Here is a 21,280-nt window from a genome sequence, read left to right as displayed (position 1 = left end):
ATACTGATATGGTGTTGGAATGCACACCTGTTAATCGTAAGAAGCGAGGATGCTTCCGCGACCGCGGGAATCTGAGAAAAAACGAAATACCCAAGGCAGAGTGAAAACACAAACCGGCAATTAACCAATTAACACACGCAGCGAACCACGTGAATACAAGCAATACAAAAACTGAAGAGAGCACAGAGAAGCTAAACTTATCTGGCTGCGCAGCAGCGAAGAAAGAGGAGGAGCAGTGGAGATGGAGTGTCTATCTAGGCTTCAGGAACATTGTTGAAGGACTCCTGATTGGACTGCGCCCGTTGACTCATGGCCTTTGTAGTTCTTGACTGAAGTTGGAAACGGTTTTTGCTGTGTTGGAACTGGTTGTTCCTGGATTTGGAAAGAAAAGTTGTCATTTGGTGCTTTTCTGGCTGCTGTGGTTTTCTGTTGTAATAAAAGCGAAGAAGGAAAAGCATAATCTGAGCCTCTGTCCAGCCATTGAATCCTGTATTATGCCACCCATGGGAGACCACTCAAAGTGTGACCCCAGTCCTGCTATTGCAGCCTGTATAAGCTGGTGCTATCCCTATATCTGAGGTCACTACACTTAAAACCTATAAGTCACCCCTAAGGCAGGCCTTTCAATCCTGATGGCAGGGTGTTGGGTCCTAAGTGGGAGGGTGCCCCTTCAGAGTCCATTCTCCTGGGTTGTAAGTGCATCAGCCATTATGACATATAGAGTGGCTATGCTTCATTATGCAAGGACCATCTCTAAACTGGCTGTAACAAACCCTGTCATGTTATTTATCAAAAATGTTGGAATCATACCCTCACACCATAAACAGTGTGGGAGGAATGATTCCATGCACTGTAAAACTCCACCAGGAGGCCCTCGGTGCTCCCGCTACCCATATTCCAGAACCGAACAGCGAGCTAGGGCTGCTGCCTACGAGAGACATGTTTCTTCCCTCCTGCTGCTGAGCCAAGCTCAAGCAGGGGAAGGCAAAACAATAGATATCCTGTCACAGGGAGGTGTGACCACCTCCCAGACAGGGTTTAGTGTATTGGGGCAGGATCGAGGCGCTTGCCAGCGCCACTGAGACTGCTTGAGGGGCACATGTGGTGCCCTCCTTGCATACTCCAGTTCAGGGAGCCGTTGGCTCTCACTCTGGCGCAAAACTGGAAAAGGACACGGTCCAGTCCCTCCTCAGGACGGACCCTGAATTGTCCTAAACCTTTCCTAAGGGTACTAAAGGGCTTACCTGTGGGTATTTCCCTAGATTTGTCATGGGAGAAGATTCAGATCTTACACCACTTCAACCTTTTGGACACTTTAGACTTCGCTTGACTTGCTTTGGGAACCGAGACTGCAAGGGGTAGGGTTCCTGCTGCTCCTGGTCTCGTTGTCCTGCTGGTCTTCTGCAACGTCTGTGCCTGTAACCCATACAGGTTCTTCACCAGGCCTGTGGACATCCTAGACCCTGAAAGAATCTCACTTGAAGTGAAGGAGTCAATCCCCTGCATCTGCAGGAACCACAACACAAGTGACCGGTCTGCTGATCCTGTGGTCTCATGGACTCCGAAAGACTCAGCAACACAGGTAGTGGTTCTGCAACTCCCTCAAGGCTTGCACTGTCTTCATACCGAGTTTAACCCTTTCCATGCGGCCGCGATTCCCCTGGTGTGCTGTAAACAACACGAACAGGGGCGGGCCGTGACGAACCCCAGCCGTCATCAGCACACGAGCACCGTAGTGCATGACGGCTGGGGTTCGTCATCAGCATGGAAGGGGTTAAGACCAGTATCCATCGTCTAAACTGCTGGAACAGAACCCCTGTGCACTGCGTCGACTTGCTGTTGCCAAGGCTTGTGACTCTCCTTCAGAGATCTTCGGGCTCCAAGAAGCTCCAACCTCAAGCAACTCCTGCAGCCAAGATCTACACTCACCACTTCCTCTGCACCGTGGGCCTTCTTTATCAATGAGCTGCTCAAGGTCCTCTTGCGACTCCTGTAGCTCTGGCCTGTGGGTCCTCATGAGGGTCTTCTGTGGCTCCAGTGGGCTCCCCTGCTTGCTCAGGACCTTCTCTGACTTACCTGCTTGTGGTTAGCTACTTAGACCTTGCTGGTCCCAAAACTGCTCCTTTTAAGTCGATTACGCTGTTTGCTGCTGCCAAGGCTTGTGGTGCAACTGCCAGACACTGACCACCTGGTTCTCGACATCCGACATGGGACAGCTTGTAAGCGGCTCCTGGTCTTCCACAGCGTCACCCGGACCACACAGCTGCAGCTTCAAGGGCACCGTCAATCTCTCCTGCATTCCCGACATCGGTGGGCATTCGTCTTCCGTGCCTCCTGGTCACTCTTGAGTGGCATAGACTCTGTCCCCTCAGCTTGCAGGTTCTTCTCATCTTGAAGCCACCTTTGGGTTCTACGGGGTGTCTTCAGGGTCCTCTGGGAAGGGGGTCTCTTTTCTTTAAAACTGCAACCGCAGCTTACCCGTTGACTAACATTGAGCACTCAGTTGTGTTACCACTCTGCACACAACCTCAGTGGGGTTCCTAGATTCTCATTTTGGATGGTTCCCTGGGTCCCCGGCTCTTCTACATTTTGTGGGTCCACTCTTGTCTTGAGTGGTTGTCTGCATTACACTATTTTAGTTTATGGTTTGGTCTCCCCCTGGAGACGATTGTGTATTTGTGGTACTTACGTGCTCTATGTACTAAGTATTGTGTGTCTTATGGTTATATCTCCGGGTAGGAGATAATACAGTGTGTTAGTGAGTGTTTGTAATAAAATACCTTTTTTTTTTTATATAACTACCCTGTTTGATTCCATCATTATCATTCAACTTTATTTCGGTCATAAACCATAAAACTGCGAGTACAAAATAAAGCATACAGAGAATATTAAAACCTGACCTGTTCATTGGGAACCAAAAGAAGTGGTAGACATCATGAGGTAGAATACAATGAGCATTAAAACGTTGGTAACCAATTGGAAGTTAAAAATAGAAAGAAAAAAGATAGACACAGTAGGTTAAAAACAGAGCTAAAAGTATCCATAGGAACACAATCTAATAATCCGTTCTGGTTTAGGTCAACACTGGTATGGAGTAGGAACCATGACAACAAAAGCCTTTGCTTAAACCACTCAGGCGACAAGGCCCGCTATGCTGGCAGGTTTCTATTCTTTTTACCCTCCTTTGAGCCAGTAAAAGGCTGCCCAGTAGACCCAAACAAATAACAAGAGGGTAGTTTAAAACCTTATGGATATGGGGGATAAAAAAGTTAATCATCTCTGCAGAGGTTTCACACTTTTGACAGAATACTTCTTCCCCCCCTCCCCCAAGAGTTTTATATGGTGCGAACTTGACCCAAAGTTATCAGAGCGCTTTACATGAGCACCATTTACGTTACAGATGGACACATTCATTTTCGTCCATTACCACCCCCTTTTGTACCGCTTTTGGCCGCCATAAGTGTGGCAGGGTATGCGCAGACGTGAGTCCCTTGCTCACTTTGCCACTGGATTCAAGCAAGCCGGGCTGAAGACGGCTGGAATGCCAGAAACCGGTCCTCGGAAGCTTGTTTCCGGTCCAGGGAAGGCATGGCTTGGCAGTTCGGGCTGGACTGTTCCCATGAGGCACAGGGTCAGACTGATTTGCATATAGCCATGTCTGAACTGGGGTGGCAGAGTGGGCTAAAGAACGGTGATGGATTAAACCCAGATCTTTTGACTGGGTGTGAGTGTTTGATTGGTTCAGATGCTCCGTCCATTACCACCCCCTTTTGTACCACATTCATTTTTAGGCACGGGGAGATAGTGATTTGCCCAGAATCACAGGATGTTGAGAGTCCCTGCAGAGAGTCGAACCGGGTTCCCCAGCTTCGAGGTTGACGGCTCTAGCTGTAAGGCCACATCCTCTCCTTAATGTCCACATGTGGCCCAGGATCTTGGCAACAGCGCAAACCATTGACTATCTAGGATCTGGTCTCAAGATGCGAAGAGCCTCGACATGATGGCATGTACCCAGCTGCTTGCAGATTGGTTTCAGCTGTTTACGTCTTGGGCAATAGTACTTGTGAAAAACGAAAAACACGATTCTTTTTCACTTAACCTATACCATAAGATTAAGTACTGGTAAAACAAACTGCTTTACACTCCTGGGCTAAGCCTGGAGGCTACTCTCCACAGCTACCACTTAAAGAGCTTTCTAAGGTTGTCTTAAGACCACTAAAATCATCTTACGAGTTGTCTGGATTAGTGCAGGGAGCTACACTTAAATAAGTAAGCACCATATATTAAGCCAGCCTCGCACACATTGGTGTGCAGCAATTGGGATTCAAGCCTGCATTGTTTTACTAGCTAATCTAGGAGTGGTTTAATTGAAAAATCATCACTAGCGTTAGGCACATATAATATTTAGATAGACTAAGTTCTACTGAACCCGTAGATTAGTTGTTATGGGTCTAGCACAACCCTTTTTCCGATCTTAGGAAGTTTAGTGTACACGAGGTTAGGTGGGTGCAAGACCACACTACACCTAGTTACCATGTCTTTAGTTGGGGATACTAGTGTACCCCAGCCTTCTATAGATACAGTTGTCTTAAGTTCCAGGAACTAAGGACCCTGTGTACTTCTAGGAAGTTAAAGACCGGTTGCAATCCAACCACTAAGTATCTCTTAAAGTTGCTTATCCGAGATGATCTCCAGAACCCTGACAGGTCAGGGGATCTGACAAAGTGAGTGGGGATGCTCCAGAAGATGGGGCAGGAGAGGTAACCCCCCAGTGGCCCTTATTCTGAGTATGACCAAGAGGAGTCTGAGGACTCCACCTTGGTGAACTCTGATCCAGCGAATAGTGCAGATGGCACAGAGTGTCCCTAGAGGTCCCCCTTTATTCCTCCTGGGTGGGTTCAGAGCAGACAGAGGAGATCTAGTTATCCCGCTGCTGAGTTCAATTTTTCTGGATATTCCATAGGGACCTCTATCTCTATCAGAGGACTCCTTGGATTGAGAATACCACCTGAACAAACTTGAGAGAGTTAGACTCCATCTCAGGCGAGATCAGTTGGTCCCTGACAAGGAGGCCCTGGAAGTCCAAAGAGCTAGGAAAAATGTGGGACTCTAGTCCCATGGTGGCAACCCTAGTGTCCCTAGAGTCAGGGAAAACTGAGCAGGATAGTTTCTCCTTACCAGGAGTGGATGACATCCAGAAATGGATCACTGCTTTAGAGGGGGCCTGTAAAGTTCAGAAGGTCCCTCATAGGTAGTGGGCAGCTATCTTGTGGCTCTCCTTTGCTAACAAAGGGAGAGAAACTCTTCAATGTTAGAGAAGAGAATGCTGACAATTATTCAGTTCTGAAGCGTGCACACATTGATGGTTTTGTCTTAACCATTGAGCAATACAGGATTAAGTTCAGCAACACCCAGAAGGCACACACCCAGGACTGGGTAGATTTAATTGATAGTGCTATTAAGGATCAGTAAGGCTGGCCTCTTGGAAGCAAGGTACAGGACTATGAAGGATTGTACAGTCCCAAAATTCCAAGAAGTGTAAAAAGAAACCTTTGTGTTATTTGTGCAATGCAAAGACTCCTTGGACAAGAGATGCTGATTGTCCAAACGCCAAGGAACCTACTACCATAGCCCCTAAGGCAACTGCGCCCTCTAGCACATTTTTGCGCTACCTCTTAACTGTGCGCCCTTTTCTTTAACCTGACTAAAACCCCCTCGGACCCTCATAATCAAGACTGATTTGCATATAGCTGGGTCTGAACTGAGGTGGCCAAGTGAGCTAAGGAGCGATGATGGATTCAACCCATATCTGTGACTGGGGTGAGTGAAAAGTTTCAGCACTCCGTCCGTCATCTCCTTGTGTTTACTGGAAAAATGGACCAGGTTGCCCTTCAGAGAAGGAGCAAAAAGGGTAAGGAATTATCCTCCTCCCAAACTCCCAGTGAGGATCAGTCTCATGGGGGAGATGAACTCAGTCCCTGTGAAAGAACTGTCCCTGAGGAACTTGGACCTGTCTAGGAAGAGTTCTTTGGGGCAAGGGGGCCCTACTAGGGCAGACTTGGAGAATCAATCCTGCCCCTCTTGAACCCCTCTAACAGCAAGCTGCTGCTGAGGAAGCATGGAATGTCAGTGGGTCCCATAGGATCTATTGGGAAGATGACCTTCAGTATTCTGAAGGTGGAGACCTCAAGCCTGGTGCCACCAGGAGATTGGTAATACCTCAGAAATTCAGGGGGTTTCTTCTCTCCTTGGCACACGACATTCCCCTTGTAGGACACCTTGGGCAAATTAAGACCTGGGAGAGGATTGTCCATCATTTTCACTGGCCCCATGGGTCTGAAGACACCAGGGAATTTTGTCGGACCTGTGTCACTTGCCTAGCCAGTGGTAATTCTGGTGCCACTGCAAAGGCCCCCTTAATTCCACTTCCAGTGGTTGGGGTTCCCTTTGAAAGGGTAGGGATTGACATTGTTGGTCCCTTGAACCCTCCAGCTGCATCTGGACCAATGTTCCCTCTAATTTTGTTCCTCTGTGTGCGGTAGAGTAAGGTCTCTGTGCGCTGCAGCCAATGCTATGTGCGCCAAGAACCGGACCACGCATATGGGTGCAGCAACAAATATCAGTGCAAATATCACTTCAAACTTTTGCTTTAAAAAATAAAAATGCAGTGCATTCCACACATACAGCGCCACCTGATGGGTCTTATGGCAGGTTTGCAATTTGCATTCACATAACACTACATGAATTGGTTACACATGCAAGTAAACTTCAGCGTTAAAAAAGCAGAGGACTCTAACGGTGGTACAAATATAAGATTTCACTAAAGATTACCAACTAGAGATCTGTTCGTATGGTAGGGATATGTTGGGAGCCTATGCAAGATCACATACCTGGGGATACATGCAGGGGGTCACATGTTATGCCCCACTGTGTTCATGCCCCTCCCTGTTCCTGCAGGGCATGGACTTGGCAGTCCATGCCCTGCAGGAATTTGCTTTGGCGTTCCCATATCGCTGCCTTTTTTTATAGGTACTGCCGTGGGGCAGCCTACACTTTGAGATCTAAATGGTGTACATTCTTTGCAGCAGGTACATTAACCTTGGAGCTACCATAAAACTTGCACTAGAGTAAACTCTGAGAGCCATCTTGACATATTTAATATTGCATGGAAATTGCTGGAGGCGAGGAACATTGCAGCAGGTGCTTTTAAAACAATAATATACCTGCAAACAAGGCGTTCAACCCCCCCAAACACCTCCCAAAGTCAGCAGCCGGTACAGTGGGACAAGTCACACTGCCCTAGAGCCGGCCCTTGCCCCGCGGCTGAGCCCTATCAACCAAAGAAATGCAGCAAGTCTACCAGGGAAGTGTGTTATCAACATTGTAACACATCAGCAGTTCACTAATATTACTGCAAATAATATCTGTGATGCACTCCCATTTCTCATGTTTGTTCCTATTGCAATAGGTGCAGTAGCACAGGGCCCAAAAGTTGTCAGAGCTCCTCTTGACACATAATATTGCTATATTTGACTACTAAACAGGCAGTCACAATTGCAGATATCTTTCAGTTAAAAGGGACTTGATATGAATTGTGCAGCAGGTGCAGTAGCACCAGGCCAAAAATCTCTAGGCACCCCACTAAACACCTACTATTGCTATATTTTACTGCTAAACAGGCAGTCACAAGTGCAGTCACCTTGAAGACAACAGGTTTCATGATTTGAATGGTGCGGCAGGTGCAGTGGCACTGGGCCCAAATGTTCTCAACACTCCTCTAAACACCTCATATTGCTATGTTTTACTACTACTATACACGCAGACACAATTGCAGTTATCTTTCAGTTAAAAGGAACTTGAAATGAATGGTGCAACAGGTGCAGTGGCACCAGGGACAAAAGCTCTTTGTACCCCAGTAAACCCCAGTAAACACAGAATATTGCTAAATGTTGCTACTAAACAGGCAGTGACAAGTGCAGTTATCTAGCAAGCACTAGGGCAATGATTTCAATTGTGCTGCAGGTGCAGTGGCACCTGCAGCCACAAGTTGTCAGAACTCCTCTAAACATCAAGAATTGCTATATTTAACTATATATTTAACTATTTATTAAGCAGTCACAAAATGCAGTTACCCTTCAGGCACTAAGGGCAGCTTCCCTGAGGGTGAGGTAACAGGAGTACTTCGGTGCTTCCGTGGGTCTTGACTCTCGAAGTGTCCAGTACTGAAAGGGTCTTACCGTAGTCCACTCCTAAGTGTCCTTAAACTTTAACTTTCGCCATAGAAGTCGATGGTGATTCGCGGCTGTGTTTAGACACTGCACGCGTCCCCGTGGGTCTCCTGCGTCCCCCGTGGGTCTCCTGCGTCCCTACCTTGGGTGATTCCTGGTTGCCCCAGCGGTTCTACAGGCCCTAGGCCTAACTTCTATCCCTCACGTGGTTCTTATACCACTTTCTTAGTATATGGATTGTGAGGCCCCTAGGGCAAAATGTATAGTGTGCTAATTTACTGTGTGCTACTTAAGTTCTTGTACTTTACTTTTGCCTCTAGCCTCATAAAGAGACTAGAGGGGTTGAGTTTAGAATAAAATACATATATTTTATATATAAATATACCTGGTGTGATGCTCTTTCATGTGATCATTCAAGAGATTATAGACTGGTAAAACAAGCTGCTTTACATTCCTTCAAGTTGTAGCCTGAAGGCTGCTCTCCACAGCTACCACCAGGATAGCTTTCTATAAAGATTGTTTAAACCTACCATCAATAAGGGTCGTTTGGGCTGGTGCAAGGTGCCCACTAGAATAGTGGACATCCTATGCCAGGTCAACTTCTCACAAGGAGTTCCTGTGAACAGGATGAATGACTACAGCCCGCCCCACAGTATCCCAATTTCCTCATACACCACCCTATCATGGAGAACTTGGTGGTCCAAGCTTCCACTTCCTGTTTAAATCCTGGTACATTCCCTTCCACTCAACCGGATAGGGAATCCAAGAGGCTGGACACCTTAGGAAAGAAAATGCCCTTTGGGCTGTTACTCCTGAGCACTATGTAATTCGGTGGCATAGGTGCTGTCCATGGTCCCGGGAAGGCATGGGCCACACTTTTTCATGCTCTTGCTGATGGGGAAGATGCAGCCAAATTCATGGTCCGATGTGGGCTGGATACGACAGTCTCGCTAGGCAGAGCAGTTTCTTTTTCGGTGTCTTTGTGGCACCATGCCTACCTGAGAACAACTGGCTTTTCCGGCAATGTCCAAGTGTCGCTTAGACAGATGTCCTTGGATGGCTTCCTTCTCTTTGGAGCCCAGGCGGACTCAGCACTGAGTGTTTGAAGGACTGCAGGGCTACGGAAAGGTCCTTGGGTCTTTCCATGGCCTGCGCCAACCCAGTCTGCCTTTTACTCTTTTTGAAGCACGGACACTGCTTCCAGCTGTGTCTTTACACGCCTAGCCACCACTCCTCTGTGTGGCCGAGGACGCTGTACCCACAGACTCTGTGGGCCAGGTAGCCAGAGATCTGGCCAGTCCACCCACCTTTCAGCAGCACCCCTCAGTTTGCCCCCTCATCATTGTGGGCACCCAGTGGGAGGCAGGATACTGCATCACCTGTCCCACTGTTGGTCAATAACATCAGACCACTGGGTTCTTCAAATTCTCAGAAGTGGCTAATCCCTCCCATTAGTGATCCCACGCCACCCACTTGCGACAAGGTGAAGGAGAGCCATCTCTCCTTGCTCCGCCAGGAATTGAAGGTTCTCTTGGCCAAGGGAGCCATAGAGAGGGTTCTGACACCAGAAGTCGGTCGTGGTTGTTATTCCTGCTAGTCTCTGGTGCCTAAAAAGGACGGAGGCCTTCGTCCTATCCTAGACCGCCTCCTATCTATTTCTTCCTCAAGAAGAAGTTCAAAGTGCTCACGCTCGCTCAAGTCCTTTCTGCCCTAGACCCAGGAGACTGGATGGAAGTGTTGGACTTGCAGGAAACATCCTTCCACATTCCCGTCCTGCCTGCCCACAGGAGTTACCTGCTGTTCACCGTGGGCCATGAGTACTTTGTTTGCAGTGCTTCCTTTTGGCCTTAGCAGTGCCCCTCAGGTGTTCACCAAGATGATGGTGGTGGTTGCAGCTCATCTGCGGAGATCAGCGGGGCCACTCTTACCCTGTCTCGATTACTAGCTTTTGAAGGCGGGCTCGCCTGAGGCAGCCATCTCCCACCTTCAGATCACGGCACACCTCCTGCATTCACTGAGGTTGACTACCAACGTGCCAAAGTCACACCTGACTCCCTCTCACATGCTCCCTTTCATCTGAGCTATTCTGGACACGGTGCAGTTATGAGTCTATTCTCCCAAACAGCAAGTCCAGGATATTCTGGCTGTGATACTGATGATTCGGCCTCTATCCTGGATTTCGGTGAGACTGACTGAGGCTGCTGGGACTCATGGCCTCTTGCATCCGGCTTGTGACACATACACATGCCCGCTGACATATGCGGGCTCTGCAGTTGGACCTGAAGTTACAGTGGGTGCATCATCAGGGGAATCTCTCCAACCTGGTCCAGTTCTTGGAGAGAACTGCAAAAGATCTGCAGCGGTAGATAATGACCCGTGAATGGGTCAGCAGGAGATCCCTCTCCCTTCTTCAATCAGATCTCCTAGTGGTGACACAAACTTCTTGTGCTCTGGGTGATCCAGCTGGCATTAAAAGCCTTTCTACCCTCTATCCCTGGAAGCCTAGCGCAGATGTTCATGGACAACACCCCTGCCCTGTGGTACTGCAACAAACAGGGCGGGGTGATGTCATTGACCCTTTGACAAGATTTCCCGCGTCCCTGCACATGGCTGGAACGCCAGGGAATATCCCTGGTGGTTTAAAACCTGGCGGTCTGTCTGGACTCACCCGAAAATGCCTAGCGAATCAGGAATGGCATCTCCATCCAGAGGTGCTGCAGATCTCTTTAGGCAGTCGGAAGAGCCCTGTTTAGATTTGTTCGCCACTGCTGAGAAGGTGTAATGTCAACAGTTCTGCGAAGTTTTCAAGCCTGCTCTCACTCAGACACTTTTCGTCTCAAGTGGAGCTCAGGCCTACTCTGTCTTTCCACCTATACCGCTCCTGCCCAGAGTTCTCAAGAAGATCGGGAACGACTAGGCCCGAGTCATTCATGTGAATCCCGACTGGGCTCAGAGTTTGGTATCTAGGGAGGTTGAGCATGGCCATTGGTCCTCCGATCAGGCTGCCACTTCTGCAGGATCTTCTGTCATAGCAGATGGGGAGGGTACTCCACCCAAAACTGTCAATGCTCCGCCTTCATGCATTGAGATTGAGCGGTGACAGTTGACAGTTTTTGACCTTCTGCCCAAAGTCTGCAATGTTATCTTGGCAGCCAAGACGATATATATAATTCACATTTGTAAAGCGCGAACAATCACCCGTGAGGGTCTCCAGGCACTGGGGGACCGTTGGGAAGATTAAGCAAGCTATTGCCCAGAGTCACATGGTGCTGGGCTAATCTGCCGCTGGCGCCGGGGATCGAACCGTGATCCCCAGATTCCAGCGCCAGTCGCCCTGGCCGCAGCGCCACACCTCTCCCTTTACAGCTGCTGTTGGAGTAAGTTTGAGGCATGGTGTGCAGAGAGACAGGTTGACCCTATTTCTGCTCCTCTCTTCCAGGTCTTTCTCTTGATACTTTACCTTGCCCACCAGGGCTCAGCTCTGGGCGCCTTCAAGGGCTATTTTCGTGCCATCTCAGCCTTTATGCAATTGCCTGATCAGCCCTCACTCTTCAAATCCCCTGTTGCATATATGTTCTTGGAAGGTTTGCAACATGTCCTCCTTCCCTCTTCCTCGTGTCTCAGTGGGACCTTAATCTAGTCCTAACGTTTTTGATGTGCACCCCCTTTGAGCCATTGCACAACTGTCCTCTCAGGCTCCTTACCATCAAGACGCCTTCCTGTTGGCAGTGACATCTTTATTGAGAATCAGTGAACTTTTGGCTTTGTCATCCAAGCCTCCATACCTGAACATATGTCCAGACAAGATATTTCTTCCGACTAGAACTTCCTTTCTGCCTAAAGCTGTCATTCCTTTTCATGTAGGCCAGTCATTCACCCTCCCTACCTTTTATGCTTCCACACATCCCTTTAAAGAAGAGGAGCGACTTCACCTACTGGACCCAAAAGGAGCATTGTTGTTCTACCTTGACCGCATGAAAGAGTTCCGGGTGGAAGACCAACTCTTTGTGGGGTATGTCAGAGCAAAGAAGAGACAGAAGGGAATACCTGTGCAGAGGCAAACCATCTCCGGATTGGTCATGCTCTGCATCAAAATCTGCTGTGCATTAGCCAAGAAGCTACCCCCTGAGGGTTTGCTTTCTCATTCCACCAGAGCTAAGGCTACGACCACTGCGTTAGCAAATGGAGTGCCAGTCCTGTATATCTGCCAGGCACCAACGTGTGTTTCTCTACACATATTCACAAAGCATAACTGCCTGGACAGTCCGTTCCATTGGGACCGTCCCTTTGTTCGTTCGATCCTGCAGGACTTTCTAGATTGAAATTGTTTTGCAGCCCCACTTCCAGGAAGGTATTGCTTGTGTATCTAGTCTAAGGTAAGAAATCTGCAGGTAGAAATCTCTTATCAAATGAAAAAGTTGCTTACTTTTGGTAGCACCTTATCTGGTAGAGACACTATCTAGCTGCAGATTTCTTACCGACCCACCCATCCTCCCTGCTCTGCGCACAAAGTTTCAGGAAAAGCTGTTCCCCCTTTCAGGGTTCTTCGTGGCTCTGCAGTTCTGATGTGTAAAGGCACGAAAAGAAACTGGCATCAATGCGCTGGGGTGGTGCCTCTATAGAGAAAGGGACATCACTTCCGGCATGGCCAATGATGCCACGTGGAGCTCAGCAACGCCATGTACCGGCGCGCAGCAGTACTGCTCACAAACAAGTTTCCAGATCCAGTCTGATGATCATTCTAAGGTAAGGAATCTGCGACTAGATAGTCTCTACTAGATATGGCATTAATTAAGGTAAGAAACTTGTTGGTTCACCTCTGCTAACCAGAACTAAAGAAGCTGTGCTTCTCCTGTCAACATGATGACATAGCAGTACTAATAATTAGCATATTTTACTAGAAGTCCCTTGTTTATGGTACAAAGTGTACCCAGGGTCTGTAAGTTAATGTCACTAGTGGACTGCAGCGCCTGTTGTCACCCACTGCAGTGACAATGTAAAATATGGCTACAGGCCTACCATTAAAGGCTGACTAAAGCAGCTATTCAAGTGCAATTCGACCTGCCAAACCCTTTCACCGATCTACCTTCCTTTTAAATATTAAGAATAGAATATGTGAAGTTTTTCCGCATACAAATACTCTGCATACCATCACTCGGCAAAAATGATTCCGCAAATACTATCACTCCGCAAATTAACACAACGCAAACTTTTACAACGACTATGCCTTTCCAACGCATGCCTTTACAATGCAAAGTCATGCATGTTAAAGGTATACTCATTGTAAAAGTTTTAAAGGTAAGTGAGTACCCTGCAAAAACACTAACCTACACTACACCAACACCAAAACACTACCCACTACCCTACACTACCTTACACTACACCAACACGACCCTAAACCCTAAAACACTACCTACACTACCCTACACTACACAACACTACCATAAACCCTAAAACACTACCCTACATTACACATACACTACCCAAACACTACCATAAACCCTAAAACACTACCCTATACTACAAAAAGACTACCCTACACTACACCCACAGCACAACACTACCCTAACCCCTAAAACACTACCCTACACTACACATACACTACACTAACCCGACCCTAAACACTACCCTACACTACACATACACTACCCTACACAAACACAACCCTAAAACACTACCCTACACTACACATACACTGCCCTACACTACACAAACACGACCCTAAAACCTAAAACACTACCCCCTGCATGACCCTACACTACACAAACACGACACTACCCTAAACCCTAAAACACTACCCCATGCATGACCCTACACTACACAAACACTACAACACTACCATAAACCCTTAAACACTACCCCCAGCATGACCCTACACTACACACACTACACCACTACCCATAACCCTAAAACACTACCCCCGCATGACCCTACACTACAACACTACCCTAAAGCACTACTCCCAGCATGACCCTACACTACACAAACACTACAACACTACCCTAAACCCTAAAACACTACCCCTGCATGACCCTACACTACACAAACACTACAACACTACCCTAAAACACTACCCCAGCATGACCCTACACTACACAAACACTACAACACTACCCGAAACCCTAAAACACTACCCCCAGCATGACCCTACACTACAACACTACCCTAAACCCTAGAACACTAACCCCAGCACGACCCTACACTACACAACCACCACAACTCTACACTACACTAACACTACACTACACTACACAACACAATCACTACCCCAGCACGACCCCCCCACCCCTAAAAAATTAACCCAAACCCCCTTACCTCTCTCGTCGTCGTGGTTCCACACTCCTCCTGGTTCCATCTTCTTGAAGTCTATTTTTTTTTCACAACGCATGTGCATTTACCATACATGCCTTTACAACCTAATTTGTTGTAAAGGCATGCGTTGTAAATGCACATGCGTTGTGAGAAAATGCGGAGTGATGGTATGCGAGGTCAAAGACCTCACGGAGTAATGGTATGCGGACTGAAAGTCCGCTGAAAAAAAGATTCTGAGTAACCGTGCCGTACCAAATATTAAGAACATGATGATATTTAATGTTAAACATGTCCTTGCTCTGAAAAAGCCTCAAAACTATTTCCACTGTAACTAGGCTGACTGTTCTATAACAAAAAAGCACAAGATACAGTATTAATTGTAATAATGCTGTCTCCAGCTAGGAAATACCTAGATATTTCATCTTTGGACTCCTTGTAATTAGTAAAAGCTGACTTCACCGGTGAAGTCTGATTTGATATGTTAAGGAAAAGTGAGGCTTCTGAAGGCTAATTTGCTTTACCTTTCCGCTGCTGTGATCTGAGGGCTCCACTCTGAATGAGGTGTGAAAACTATTCCCAGAGCAGAAGACAAACTCCTGGGTGTGGAGACGTGTTTCTGTTCCTCTGGCAGGATGACCACTTGGTCCGAACCCAGGAATTTAATGATATTGAAAGGAGCCTTCCCTGCCACTGGCAGATTTCTTATGACACCTGAGAAAGCCACTTTTTTGTACCCCCTTTTTTTCTGTGCCCTTGTCCTCTCAGCATAGATTTACTTTCAAATGTGCTGCTTGCACCAATTTATTCACTACCTGCCACCATTTTGGTTGACATTATTGTATATATTTTTGTGAAGAAGCCTATTTCTTAATATGCTGTCTATAATCATTATGGAAAAAGTTGAGTTAAGGAACTGTAGCGATCTCTTATATCATTTATTCAGTTCTGTACATAGACGTTTCTGACAATCCGAATTAAATAACTTTCCATATGGACCTGTATGTGTGTGGGTTAGGGTGTGTCAGCTGTCAAAACATATTCAACACTGAAATTAATAAATGCATGAAAATAATTTTGTAGAGCTTAGGCTCTTTTCCGAAGTTGCATCCTGGTGTTCACAGATAATTGGACTGCAGGTAAGAAGGGAAGGCTAAGGGATTGATTCATATTTAGGTTAAATTGCTTGGAGTTCAGGAACATCCAGATGTGAAAATTCTGTCAGTAAATAGTTTTCTCAGGAATCTCCTTGAGAAGATGAGAATTCCTCATATGGAAGAGTGTGAATTTCACCGCACAACTTTACAGGCTGAATGTTAGAATGGCTTCCTGGGCTCTGTGTTTTTCTAAATTGCTTTGTACGATAGATGATATGGTAAATTAGTTTCCTCTCAGTGTCCACAAATTGATTTTCAAAAGGCTGGAGACTTGGTTGTGTTGAAACCCGTGTTCATAAAGGTATGGGTCATTCTGCATCTGTGATATGAGCATATACTGTTGATCTTTAATACTTCCTACTTTTTCCAGGATCTGACATGTCGAGAAGAACTGCTTACTCTTCTTTTGTCACTTTTGCCTCTTGTTTGGAAGATACCTGTTCAAGAGGAAAAGGCAGAAGGTAATGCCTAGAATCATACAGTTTATTAAATTGTATTGTTTTTTGTTAACATTTGTTGGTAAAGCTTAGTCGTTTTTTTTCTCATATGACCCGTTGTCGTTTTCCCTATGTTAGCCTAATCATGCACGTTGTAGGCTGCTTTGGTTTTGCACGCGTTATTAAAAAACAAGCTTGCCTTTGTGCCACATTATGTTTTCACACAGAGCCAGCACATGTTTTTGTATTTTATTCTTCTCTATGGGATTTAGTGTGAACAGCCTAGGCAAGCTCAAACAACATTGCCTCTTGTTGTTATCTCTGGTCAGACATGAGCCCCTAGACATAAAGGAATACAGCTGCTTGCTATTTTTGAATCACATATCTTGTCGTATAACTGTGGACAGGGGTTCTGAAAAAACACACACAGAGCCAAGGTCATGAGACGAGAGTGTAGCATCAGCTATGGTGTAGAACATCCAACTATGTATGCTAAGGTCGGTGTCGCCACTAAACCCAGAGATCTATACTACATAATCAATTGGCTTCAATAGTACGGGAGGGCTTAGGCATATCTATCAGATAACATGACGGGGCTTTTCATGGTATACGGTTTAACCATGCTGGTGCTATTGTTGAGTTTTCAAATTGTGGCGCAATTATTGCATCTTAGAGCGCAACAGTTTAAATAAACTTTGTAAACTTCGGGTTTCTTTCTTATCTAATTGTGGACAAGTATGAGTGAGAGAGAAAGGGTGTGTCCTATTTCCGTGATCCCTGAGAGGGCCACGAGTGTTGTGTTCTGGGGTGCCGATTAATTTGTCTCTCTGAAAAGGTTAGGAGAGGGCAAGTGGGGTACTTTGGCTAGTCTGACTCTGGCTCAAACATACTGAGGCGGTATGATGACTCAGTCCCTACAAACTGATGTTCTATGGTCCCAATCATAGTTGTTATTGAGCAGGATCCCTGCAACAGCTTCAACATATATTCACATGCTTCAGCTGTAAGGGAAAACATCTACAGGATCTGTGTTAGGCATGTTTGAAAGTAGGCCTGGCAACATTTAGACTATGCTGCCAAAATTTCAGGATTTTAGTGATTCAATTAATATCCGAAATTCCTGAAATTATGCTATTTTGCAATGAAATGTAATTGAGCCACTGTTTGCAGCAAAAGTATAGCAGAGGAATGATGCAAACAACCAGAATGTGAGCAGTGGTCATTTGCAGCAGCTGTTTTTTGCGTAATTCATTTTTTGGTGAAATGTCCTCATGTCAAAAATTGACACAAGGAATCATTTTTGCTTAGATATATAGCACTAAATGACTGATTTGCTTTCTGTGTAATTATGAATAATTTTCCTGAAATTGTGCCTAGTTACGCTAATGCTTATGATTGCCACACCACTAGATAAAGGTTTGGTTAGTGTTCCACAGTATATCCATTATTTTAAGCAGAGTGACTGTCCGAATTGAGATTGCTCTTCAACCATCAAAGACAGTTACACTTTATCATTTTCAGTGAGAAGGACAAAAAATCCACTGTTTCTGATAGAGACTTCTAATTGTATGAAAGTTCTTGAGTTATTCCTCCATGGGTCTCACCAGCCCCAAAATGGAATCTTAATATTGTACTAACGAGATTAATTGGCCCTCTATTTAACCCATCCACTCCTACCCCCTCCAGCTTCTATCCTGGAAGGTACCCTTTTTAGTCGCTCTCAGGGTTGTACTCTGCACCACTCCTAAGTTTTTCTCCAAAGGAGGTTTCACATTTTTACCTTAATCTTTTATACTGCCTGTATTTTTCTCTAAAGCAGACTCTGTTGCTGAATGGGCTCTCCATACATTAGATGTTAACGAAACCCTCATGTATTCTATTGACAAAACTATATCTTTTAGAAAAACACAACAGCTTTTTGTTACTTTCTCCAAACCCCACACAGAGAGCCATTTCAAATCCGGCATTCCTGGATGGATTATTAAATGCATCCAGTCATGCTTTGCTAAAGCTAAAAGAACATTACCTTTCATCTTAGAGCTCATTCCACGAGGAAAAAGGGAGCCTCTATGGCCTTTCTTGGAAATATCCCTATTGCCGATATTTGTAAGGCAGCTACATGGTCCACACCACGTACTTTTACAAAATATTATTGTGTGGATGTACTGGCTTGCCAACAAGACAATGTTGGTCATGCAGTTCTACATACACTTTCCCACACCACTGCAACTCCCACAGGCTAGACACAGCTGGTTTGGACTACTTTACAGTCTATGCACATTGTAAGTATCTACAGGTGCACATACCTTGAATGGAAAATTGTACTTATCCATTAAGATTCAGTTCATGGCATGTAGTGCTGTAGATTCATGTGAACACCTTCCTCCCCAGATGTCTGTGTTAGTTGCACTTATTTAATACTTCTTACTTCTATCTATACTATACGTTATTTTACACTTCATCCTCACCCGCCATGCGGGAAAACAATTTAACAATGGAGTCGATGACTATACGCATTACCATAGTATATAATCATAGGAGGGAGAAAGAAGCTGAGATTCAGTCGGCTTCCTGACAAAGGTAAGTAATCAAAGGGAGAATGGATCACTTGTACCTGTATTACAAGCGGGGTCAGATGTGTTGACCAACTTAAAACCCCTCATTCACATACAGTAGTGATGGAGCGTATATCTTGATTCTCCCCTTCTCGTAGAACGTGAAAGCATCATCATCAGGTCTGTTTTTTACAATATGCTTTCCTCCACCTGGGGGTAGACCAAATGGTGATTACAGTAGTAATCAGTGATAATATGAAGTAAAGTGGGGTGAGTTAAAATTGCCTACCGCACCTTCCCAAAGAAACTTAATTCAGTTGGAGAGGAGGCCAGGTTAAAAACCAGGGCGATGCGCTTAAAGAAATGTTACTGTTCTATAGCATCTTGTTGTCTGTGTGGGTGGTGGACATGTTTCAGCCCGTTGTTTGCCCTAACGGGTAAGGGGGCTTTCTTCAGGACCTATGCAGAATGTGAGGTGTCCAATTAAGCACCTTATGAGGGCAGGTAAGTGACTCCCCCTTCTTAATCGTTACTGGTCATTTGTATCTATAACTGGGATGAGGAAAATTCATGGTAATTCCATAGATTAATTGTACACACCAACATAACTCCCAATATGGATACTTTTACGAGGATGCTGCAAACTTATAATAAATAAACAGTATTCAATTAGGCGAGTATTTGTTTTCGCTATTCCAGGTGAGACGTAAAAACAAACATGACACAGTCTTAAAATGGCAGAAAATGTGACAATTGTGTGCCCGCCTCTATTGGTGATACGGATGGATTAACATTTAAAAGTCATCCCCTACCAACAAGTTTTTGTCTGCACCAGTGGATCACAATATTGCATAAATATAGTGACCACTTGGTTGCGGGTGGGGAAGGAGAGGTTTGAAAAAAGGACTCGTATTGTTAGAATTTTTCAAAAAATGTGCGCATCGCTTTTTATCTACTTAGGTGTTATTGGTGCTGCATAGGATAGGGATAAGTAATAGTACATACTGTATCACTTTGGGGTGTGCGAAGGTTTTCGGAAAGGGTGGACGATATCTTTTATTTCTACGAAATCAACTGTTAAGTGGGGAAGCTTCAAGCTTTTGCTTTGTTCGATTGTTAAAGCGTCAAATGTTAGCGTACATTCATCGTTCTGTTGACGTTTTCCAAAATAGGTATTGTGTATTCGATATGTGCTCAAACATGAATGTAATGTACAGATGGGGAGTTTTAGAAACTGAAAATTACGCTATGCGTGAAGATTAGAATTGTGATTAGAGTCCGTGCCATTAAGCATGTAACGTTCAGATACTTTGTGGTTCCCAATTCGGGCTTTCTCGGAGGACCAGCGGGCTCAGTAACCTGCTTTCCGGAGTAGAAAAGGAGGAAGGTTAGACAGTGGTGCATGTAATCGCCGTGATGGCCGCTCAGTCATGAGTGAATACCTGAATTGACAGGTTGTTCGACTTGTGCTCACTCTGATTACGGTACCCCAGTGACGTGGGCCCAATGCCAGAAACCGGTCCCCGGTAGCTTGTCTCCTTTCTGGTGAAGAATTGGCTTGGTAGTTTAGTCTGCCCTGTTCCCATGATGCACGGGGCCAGGGACAGACTGATTTGCATATATCCAGGTTCTGAGCTGGGATGGTGCAGTGAGATAAATAATGGTGATGGATCAAGCCCTGATCTTTGGACTGGGTAAGAGTGGTCTGCTTAATTCAGACACTCTGTTCATCACCACCCCCTTTTCTGAATCGTGGGCCCATAGCGGGCAGCTTTTAAACTTATGATGCGCATGGTAGAGAGACTGCGTGTCTGTTGTCATTAATCATTTTAGGTTGTATTCTCAATGATTTAAAGGATTTGATCGCGACCTATCCTAAATTGTGTAGGTGAGCTACTGAGGCAATTAAAAAACAAAATTGGTGATGAGGTCATAGATCACCATGGCTACGTTGAGGTACTGCCAGACATGGTCAATATTCTATGAGTGGTCCATTCTCAATCCGCAGCAGAAAGTGACATTTATGTGCTGATACCGGATTATTTAACGGACCTCCAAACGTGTCACATACATGCGGGTAGGCAATGTGTCTGGGTTTCATATTGGACTATTTCACAGTCCGTTTTACTATAGCCATAATGTTGCCAGACTTGACCTCATGGGCATTCAGAAGTTAGCCTGCAGGGTATGGCAACGTCAAAGAGAGATGAAGACATTTGTTCAATATTCAGGTTCATTTAGTGGTGGTCGACAGGTTTGGCATGACCATTCTTGGATACCGAAAATAGATCATTGTGTCTTGTGCGGATCTTGACATGGAAAGCCTATGTTCGAGGCATATGGGCTGCAGACCACACATTGTTGCATTAGATCACCATCTGGTGGTGGGCCCGGATGATTACACTTTGTTGTTGTCTTGGAAGAGTCTTTGTCTGCTAGGTGACTCCTCCCTTAGACCGTAGTGCGCATGGGCATCAACTCCATCCTCAGATTGTTTTTTCCCACCATCGGGCTCAGATGTGTTCATCGTTCGGTCCTGTTACCGATCTCTTTTCGAATCCATAAATCAATCTACATCGTCTTTGACCCTGATT

At 45.7% G+C, this 21,280-nt stretch overlaps 1 protein-coding gene across 3 annotated transcripts in view; it reads left to right on the top strand.

The window, feature by feature from the left end:
* LYST (lysosomal trafficking regulator) overlaps positions 1–21,280 on the top strand; it is a 4,348,576-nt gene that overhangs the window by 127,201 nt on the left and 4,200,095 nt on the right. For all 3 annotated transcript variants that reach the window (XM_086927077.1, XM_086927076.1, XM_086927078.1), the window contains exon 3: positions 16,065–16,155. In XM_086927077.1, coding sequence (XP_086783203.1) covers positions 16,065–16,155 — 91 coding nt within the window. The remainder of the gene's footprint in view (positions 1–16,064; positions 16,156–21,280) is intronic.

The sequence above is a fragment of the Lissotriton vulgaris genome, chromosome 6 (assembly GCF_964263255.1).
Source record: "Lissotriton vulgaris chromosome 6, aLisVul1.2, whole genome shotgun sequence".
In the NCBI taxonomy this organism is placed as follows: Eukaryota; Metazoa; Chordata; class Amphibia; order Caudata; family Salamandridae; genus Lissotriton; species Lissotriton vulgaris.
This window is presented reverse-complemented; position numbering and strand designations above follow the sequence as displayed.